The sequence below is a fragment of the Bison bison genome, unplaced genomic scaffold (assembly GCF_000754665.1).
Source record: "Bison bison bison isolate TAMUID 2011002044 unplaced genomic scaffold, Bison_UMD1.0 scf7180017864480, whole genome shotgun sequence".
Taxonomy (NCBI): domain Eukaryota; kingdom Metazoa; phylum Chordata; class Mammalia; order Artiodactyla; family Bovidae; genus Bison; species Bison bison.
This window is the reverse complement of record NW_011495040.1, coordinates 2,485,686-2,494,873: the sequence shown is the minus strand read 5'-3', so window position 1 is coordinate 2,494,873 and position 9,188 is coordinate 2,485,686. Positions and strand designations below refer to the sequence as shown.

The window sequence follows — 9,188 nt, the reverse complement described above, 5'->3', positions numbered from 1 at the left end:
CAGCTTTAGCATCATTCCTTCCAAAGAAATCCCAGGGCTAATCTCCTTCAGAATGGACTGGTTGGATCTCCTTGTAGTCCAAGGGACTCTCAAAAGTCTTCTCCAACACCACAGTTCAAAAGCATCAATTCTTCGGCGCTCAGCCTTCTTCACAGTCCAACTCTCACATCCATACATGACCACAGGAAAAACCATAGCCTTGACTAGACGGACCTTTGTTGGCAAAGTAATGTCTCTGCTTTTGAATATGCTATCTAGGTTGGTCATAACTTTCCTTCCAAGGAGTAAGCATCTTTTAATTCCATGGCTGCAGTCACCATAATTATCAAGGCTTCCACATGCCTGGCCCTGTGCTGGGTACTGGCCAAGTGGGAGATAGACCTAGGACCAGAACCCCATACAATGTGGATGGGACAGACTCACAGCCAGGAATTACAGTGCAGCAAAATCAGTGCTGTAGACACTGAACCTGCTATTAACCTTTTCTTCTTTCCTTTTTTTTTTTTTGTCCATGCTGCATGACTTACGGGATCTTAGTTCCCCTGATCCCCTGCATTGGAAGCTTCAAGTCCTAACCACTGGACTGCTAGGAAATTCCCCCCTTTTTTTCTTTTCTAATCAAAATAAGGGAATTATTAATGCACTCAATATAATATCTTTACTGAGGGCTGAAGAAAGGAATAGGTAATAACTGCCTTCACAAGATTCGAAACTGATCTGAATCTCTGCTGCCCACACTTCCTCTTTCCACTTAAGGATGACTGGTATCACCAGTCCTGTGTATGTAACAGATACTCTGTGTGTGTATTTCCCTCCCCACACCTTCAGTTTTTTACACAAATGGTTGCATCCCACTCACTTACCCCTCTTTACACAAATGGGTGCATCCCACTCACTTACTCATTTTTACACAAATGAGTCACCCCGCTCACTTTTACACAAATGGTTGCATCCCACTCACTTCTGTATTTGATCCCACAGAAGAATTAAGATACTTGTTCAGGTTTCATGGTGGACTCTGTTGAAATGAGAATCAAGAAGTCTTTTTTTTAATTTGTTTTTAAATTGGAGGAAAATTGCTTTACAATGTCGTGTTGGTTTCTGCCATACAATAGTGCAAATCAGCCATAATTATACGTATATCACCTCCCACTTCCTAGTGATACTTTCTTGCATCATAATCCTCAGATACTAGGAAATATTTCACACTATTGTGTACAGTATACTATGCTAGATGCTGTATTTTTTAAACTGTCCCTTTCTTTAAAAAACAGATTATTTTCCCCTTAAGGTTATTCCTTCACTTTGTTTTTTCAATAGCACAAATTATTTAAAGGAGTGTTTCTTAAACTTGATTTAAATTTTTTTAACCTTTACTTTGTCAGTAACCCTTGGGGAGCTTAGTAAAACGAGATTTCTTAGGACTTCCCTGGCAGTCCAGCAGTTAGGACTCGTCATTTCATGGCCTGGCCCCAAGTTCAGTCCCTGGCTGGGGAACTAAAATCTCATAAGCCTCATGGCCTGGCCAAAAAGAATGAGATTTCTAGAACCAGGACTAAACTCAGTTCTTTTCTCCCAGTATGTGTGTGTGTGTGTGTGTGTGTGTGTGTGTGTGTGTTTTAAACTGTGGAATAGTTTTAATTTATCAGTCTTTTAAAAAAAATTTATCAGAGTTTTAAAAATTGTTTTCACAGGTGGTCTTCAAGGTGACTGGTGGTACTGCCTTAGTTCATTCTGTCTCGTTTCTGGGTATAATTTTTTAGAAGAATAATAAGTAGATTATTTATTTTGTTTTCTTTTTGTATGGAAGAGCTCACAGTATTTTCTCCCAGTTTTTTTTATTATGGTAAAATATCTTAGAGTTACGGTCCTAACCATTTCTAAGTGTACAGTTTCATCGGCATGGAACACATTCACACTGTTACACACCGCACTGTCTACCTCCGCAACTCTGGATCCTTTGTACCCATTAACACTACCCCCTCCTCCGCGTCCTCTAGCCCCTGGCAACCAACATTTTAGGTTCTGTTTCTGTAATTTTGACTAGGTGCATCTCATGTAAGTGGAATCTTACAGAATTTGAAGGGCTATTTTAGAGTAGCAAACAAAGCTGAGATTCTGTAGCTCAAAATTCAGTATTTTCTTTGAAGTCCAATAATCTTTATTGTGATTCAGATTTTACTGTGGTGCCTTTGCAGAAGAAAATTTTTTACTTGTTTATAACAAAGACAGTCATAAGTGACTCATTTATCTTGTTAGGAAAATAAGAAATGCCGCCCTACGAGGTCATCATAAAGGCTGTACTTTCTTGCCACGCATCAGACAAACTCAATTTGGATTAGGTTTTCAGTTATTTCACATGTTCTCTCTTGATTATTCCATGACAGCATCATTGTGCCTCATTAATCTTTTTTCTAGGTGTACCCTGCTTCTTTTTGGAGTGTGGATCCTTTTTTATATCCTCAAGCTAAATCATGCTACTGAAGAATGTGACATGAAAAGAATGCCTTACATGGATCCCGATCGCATAAAGGTTAGCTATTCTATCAGTGTGGTTTAAATTAGAATATTTCCAAGTGTATACTGAAATAGTAATATCGTCTCTAAAGTGTTATAAGTAAATGTTCATGAAAGTTATAAGCAGAAGGGAAATCATTTAACCTTTGTACTTCAAAGCACCCACCTTGCCCTCATTGTTCTTCCTTCATTCACTGAAGTCATGGGGTGAGGTTTTGAGCACCAAGGATGGGTTTTGTGGAAGACAGTTTTTCCATGGCCTGGGGTGGGAATGGGGATAGTTTTGGGATGATTCAAGCATATTACATTTATAATATCACTGCTGATCTGACAGAGGCGGAGCTCAAGCAGTAAGGCGAGCAGTGGGAAGCGTCTGTAAATAGAAATGAAGCTTTGTTTGCTTGCCAGCTGCTTACCTCTGGCAGTGTGGCCCAGTTCTAACAGATCATGGACTGGTATTGGCCTATGGCCTGGGGGTTCGTGAAGTTAATATGCTGTGATCCTATCAACATAAATGTTCTTAAAGCAGATCAGAAAGAAATTCTTTTCCTATTGTTTGTCATTTCTGTGTTTAATTTTTTTGTTTTAATGATTTCACATTGTATTTCAGGATTTTTCCTTCAATGTGTATTTAATTTTTTAATCAATTGTCATATTAAATGGTAATTCCACTGATTGAGTTGCAAATTATCTGATAATGTTCAGCCCTGGACAAAAGATGAGATGATTTTAAGTAAAGTAGCATGGTATTAATGATGACTGACACATATGGGTGCTTTACATATATTATCTTTATAAATTAAATTATATTTAATTGTCATGCAGTGTTCTTTGCATCTTACAGATGAAGTCTAAGGTTACCTGAGTGCTCAAGTCAGGGCTTGGACCCAGCAGTGTGTTTTCAGAGTGCAGACTCCTGATGACTCTGCTCCTTGCCTGGGTAGAGTGTCCACAAAGAAGAAGCCAGAAGTTATAGGTAGTGTGATGCAGAGAGCAGAGAGCTTCAACTTTGACCTGGTTTCAAATCTAAATGCCACTCAATTACAGTAGACCTTGGGCAAGTGACTTAATTGTTTGGTGTGCATGCCTGCTAAGTTGCTTCAGTCATGTCCAACTCTTTGTGACCCCTTGGACCATTGCAGCCCGCCAGGCTTCTCTGTCCATGGGATTCTCCAGGCAAGAATACGGGAATCGGCTGCCATGCCCTCCTCCAGGGGATCTTCCCAACCCAGAGATTGAACCCCAGAGTCCCCATTTTCTCAGCTGTGGGGCACTGATAACATCATCTGTGAAATGGAGTAATCGGAGTCTAGTAAGATAACAGGCACAGAGCCCCTTTTCCAGTTCTGGTTTTTACTCATGTGTTTCTAATCTGTATATGCTTGGAAATGCCTCATATTTTTTTGTGGGACAAACAGGTATAAACACATATGTGAAAAGAGCGTAGTTAATAAATGCACACATGGCTTGTGGAGAACCCTTGTGTCTCAGGAGTCTTGCTAATCACGGGGCCTTTCTTTCCTGCTGTTTCTGTCCTCAGACGTTTGCCGACTCCATTCATCCCGGCAGCATGACTTGGTTCCTGCCAGTCTCTTCAGCCCCTGTGTCAGCCCTGCCTGTATCAGGCACAAAAAAACCCTTTAATCCACAATTAAGTTGTAGATCTTCTAAGGAGAAAAGCCTATTCAAATTCCCCACCCGATTTTTATCTGGGTTATTTGTCTTTTTATTACTGAGCTGTATTAAATTCCAGAGGAAGGAGAGAGGTTACATGAACCACAGTGCAACGTCTCCTCTTTGAACTCCAGATTGTACAGAAAATCATGGTTAAGTTTTAACAGGCAATTCTTTGAGGACTTAACAGTAATATGCGTGTGTGTGTGCCAAGTCTCTTCAGTCATGTCCGACTCTACGACCCTATGGACTGTATCCTGCCAGGTTCCTCTGTCCATGGGATTATCCAGGCAAGGATACTGGAATGGATTGCCATGTTCTCCTCCAGGGGATCTTCCCAACCCAGAAATCGCATCTTTAACATCTCAGGCATTGGTGGGCAGGTCATTTACCACTATCGCCAGCTAGGAAGCCCCTACAGTAATATACATTATATTTAATATTCCTTTGAGGAATAAGACAGATGCCTCCTCTTTGACTTCATAATTCCCAGTAGACAGGAAAAAAGCTCTCCCTCCTCTTCCCTCTAAGCCATGCAACATGAATTCCCCCTTTAGGCTGGTGGGGCCAGTTTTAAACTGAAGTTCACTGTTGAACCAGTAACAGCCTCTCATGGTTGCTAATGCCCTGCCCCAGTTGGCTTCAGTAAGGATTCCTGACTAGTCCTTGAGCAGAGGTGGAGGGGGCGGGGTACCTAATGGGCAGGGTCAGCTTCCCAAGCCCCACTGCCTGCTGGAGAAGGGATGATGACACTGATGAAGAAGGGACAGGAAATGGAGACGCAGGAGGCAGCCCAAGGGGCCAGCCACATCAACCCAGTTCTGAAAGACTTCTAAAAGATCATTATCTTTTCCAATTAGAAAGTGCCCCATAATTGTGTGGAAAGGAGAAGGAATGGGGATGTGGTTGTGTAAGTCAAATGGGTTTGTTCAAGTCTCAGTTTGGAAATTAATAAAGTAAGAAAGTGAAAACCTGCTCTAATCATGGTGAGATGAGGGGTGTCTTTTATTCTATTACTTGACACTTTTAAAAACGTTAGCGCTGTTGACTCCGTCAAAATGCCCTACTTCTCACGGTGGTTATGACTGTACCACAAAGCATGTGTCTCAGTGAGTATGGCCAAGGAGAGAAATAGCAAGAGTTACATGCTGCTAAGGATGTTGGGTGGGGAATAGCAGAATATGAGACTGAAAGGAGACAGGACCAGAGCATGAAAAACCTTGAATTCCATTCTTGTTGTTCAGTCGCTCAGTCCTGTCTGACTCTTTGTGACCCCATGGACTTCAGTGTGCCAGGCTTCCCTGACCGTCAGTATTTCCCAGTGTTTGCTCAAACTCATGTCCATTGCGTTGATGATGCCATCCAACTATCTCATCCTCTGTTGCCCCCTTCTTCTCCTGCCCTCAATCTTTCCCAACATCAGGGTCTTTTCCAGTGAGCTGGCTCTTCACCTCAGGTGGCCAAAGTATTAAATCTTCAGCTTCAGCCATCAGTCTTTCCAATGAATATTCAGGTTGATTTCCTTTAGGATTGATTGGTTTGATCTCCTTGCTGTCCAAGGGACTCTCAAGAGTCTTCTCCAGCACCACAGTTCGAAAACACCCATTCTTTAGCCCTCAGCCTTCTTTATGGTCCAACTCTCACATCCATGCATGATATGGGAAAAACCATAGCTTTGACTAGACTCTGAGCAGCTCCTAAATTTAATATCTGGTCCCACATCACTAAGCAGGAAGAGAAACCCTCTAAGTCCCCATTACAGAGGAAGTGGATGGGAAACTGGCTGGTGTGAATGGCTGGGAGGTGTTGTGAATGGCTGGGAGGTGGTGTGAACGGCTGGGAGGTAGTATTCAGTATGAGCTCCCTACAGAGAAATCTCTGTGTCCAGGCTTTGGTGGAGACTGACCCATCCTACCAAGAGCCCTTGGAAGAATCTGATGATTATGGTTGTATATCAGCAGAAGATCTCAGAGTCATGTGGGTGGGGCCCTGTTAGCTTTGTTGACGACATTCAGCAGCTTGCAAGGCCAGCAGCCCTGTTGGACTCTGAACATCCGGTTACATTCTGCCAGTGTGAGTACAGCAGAAGTGTGTAAAAACATCTGGCCAAGTGTTTGCTGTGGGTTTTGTATTTTCTATTTAAAGATGTCCCTTAATATGCAGCTTGTGCAAAAAGACTGACGGTGGTCTCTGCAGGGTTGCTACGACAGTTTGAGTGTAGTGCAGGTGCCAAGTCGCACTTAAGAGATATTTGAAGAGAGACAAGGTCATAGTCACATCAATTTAGGTTGGGGCCACATGATAGCACCATTTTGAGCTTGGCCTTCTCTTGGGAACTAAAGACCACACATCATCACCCTGAGGGCTGCATTCTGGGCTGTTCATCAAGGCCAAGTTTATATCTTTGCTCTGACTCCATAGACCCACACTCACATATCTAAAGTAAGCAGAGTATTCCCTGGTGGTCCAGTGGTTAGGACTCCATGATTCCACTGCAGAGGGCCTGGGTTTGATCCCTTGACAGGAAACTAAGATCTTAAATGCCACACAGTGCAGCCAAAAAATAAATAAAAAATGAAGTAAGCAGAGTAACCCTGGGCTGAGTTTTGAATCAGTCCAGGCATTCACACCTCCAAACTGATCCTTCTCTCCCTGGTGTCCTTATTTTTCCCTTGACCATCCTTCAGTAGTCTCATAGAGGTGAGGAAACTGAAGCCTAGACATTGGGCTAATGTTTTAACCAAGTTTACACTACGATAGCAGGGAGATCCAACCAGTCAATCCTAAAGGAAATCAGTCCTGAATATTCATTGGAAGGACTGATGCTGAAGCTGAAGCTCCAATTCTTTGGCCACCTGATGTGAAGAGCTAACTCACTGGAAAAGACCCTGATGCTGGGGAAGACTGAGATCAAGAGAAGGGGGCGACAGAGGATGAGATGGTTGGATGGCATCACTTACATGAGTTTGAGCAAATTCAGGGAGATGGTAAAGGACAGGGAAGCCTGGCATGCTTCAAAGAGTCGAACACAACTCAGCAACTGAGCAACAACACTGTGATAAAGAGATCTGGAACTGGGTCTAGATCCAGATTGTCTGATTGTTTTCTTCCTAACAGTGTCTTTTGGTAAAGTATACATGCCATAAGACTTACTCCTTCTCCTTTTAAGCACCCAGTTGGAGGAGTGTTACTGATATTGGATATTTCTCCCGGCAGTCTTGATTCCAGTTTGTGCTTCATTCAGCCCAGCATTTCTCATGATGTACTCTGCATATAAGTTAAATAAGCAGGGTGACAATATACAGCCTTCACGTACTCCTTTCCCAATTTGGAACCAGTTCATTGTTCCATGTCTGGTTCTAACTGTTGCTTCTTGACCTGCGTACAGATTTCTTAGGAGGCAGGTCTGGTATTCCCATCTCTTGAAGAATTTTCCACAGTTTGTTGTGACCCATACAAAGGCTTTGACATAGTCAATAAAGCAGAAGTAGATATTTTTATGGAATTCTGTGCTTTTTCAGTGATCCAGTGGATGTTGGCAATTTGATCTCTGGTTCCTCTGCCTTTTCTAAATCCAGCTTGAACTTCTGGAAGTTCACAGTTTATGTACTGTTTAAGCCTAGCTTGGAGAATTTTGAGCATTACTTTGCTAGCATGTGAGATGAGTGCACTTGTGTGGTAGTTTGAATGTTCTTTAACATTGGAATGAAAACTGACCTTTTCCAGTCCTGTGGCCACTGCTGAGTTTTCCAAATTTGCTGGCATATTGAGTGTAGCACTTTCACAGCATCATCTCTTAGGATTTGAAATAGCTCAACTGGAATTCCATCACCTCCGCTAGCTTTGTTCATAGTGATGCTAAGGCCCACTTGACTTCACATTCCAGGATGTCTGGCTGTAGGTAAGTGATCACACCATCGTGGTTATCTGAGTCATTAAAGTTGACTCCCTGATGCCAGGAGGGATTGGAGGCAGGAGGAGAAGGGGATGACAGAGGCTGAGATGGCTGGATGGTATCACCGACTCGATGGACATGAGTCTGAGTGAACTCCGGGAGTTGGTGATGGACAGGGAGGCCTGGCGTGCTGCGATTCATGGAGTCACAAAGAATCAGACACGACTGAGCAACTGAACTGAACTGAAGGTCTTTTTTGTATAGTTCTTCTGTGTATTCTTGCCACCTCTTCTTTTTTTTTTTAATTCAAATTTATTTATTTTAATTGGAGGCTAATTACTTTACAATATTGTATTGGTTTTGCCATGCATCAACATAAATCCACCACGGGTGTACACGTGTTCCCAATCCTGAACCCCCTCCACCTCCCTCCCCGTACCATCCCTCTGGGTCATCCCAGTGCACCAGCGCCAAGCATCCTGTATCCTGCATCAAACCTGGACTGGTGATTCGTTAATATCTTCTGCTTCTGTTAGGTCCGTACCATTTCTGTCCTTTATTGTACCCATCTTTGCATGAAATGTTCCCTTGGTATCTCTAATTTTTTTGAAGAGATCTCTAGTCTTTCCCATTCTGTTGTTTTTCTATATTTCTTTGCAGTGATCGCTGAGGAAGGCTTTCTTATCTCTCCGTGTTATTTTTTGGAACTCTGCATTCAAATGGGTCTATTTTTTCTTTTCTCCTTTGCTTTTCACTTCTCTTCTTTTCTCAGCTATTTGTAAGGCCTCCTCACACAACCATTTTGCCTTTTTGCATTTCTTTTTCTTGGGAATGGTCCTGTACAATGCCACGAACCTCTATCCATAGTTCTTCAGGCACTCTGTCTGTCAGACCTAATCCCTTGAATCTATTTGTCACTGTCACTGTATGATTGTAAGGGATTTGATTTAGGTCATACCTGAATGGTCTAGTGATTTTCCCTATTTTCTTCAATTTAAGTCTGAATTTTGCAATAAGGAGTTCATGATCTGAGCCACAGTCAGCTCCCAGTCTTGTTTTTGCTGACTGTGTAGAGCTTCTCCATCTTTGGCTACAAAGAATG

The 9,188-nt window shown here is 42.4% G+C and overlaps 1 protein-coding gene across 3 annotated transcripts in view; it reads left to right on the top strand.

The window, feature by feature from the left end:
* ST3GAL5 (ST3 beta-galactoside alpha-2,3-sialyltransferase 5) overlaps window positions 1-9,188 on the top strand; it is a 57,896-nt gene that overhangs the window by 32,105 nt on the left and 16,603 nt on the right. For all 3 annotated transcript variants that reach the window (XM_010862205.1, XM_010862203.1, XM_010862204.1), the window contains exon 3: window positions 2,419-2,533. In XM_010862205.1, the coding sequence (XP_010860507.1) occupies window positions 2,419-2,533 (115 nt within the window). The remainder of the gene's footprint in view (window positions 1-2,418; window positions 2,534-9,188) is intronic.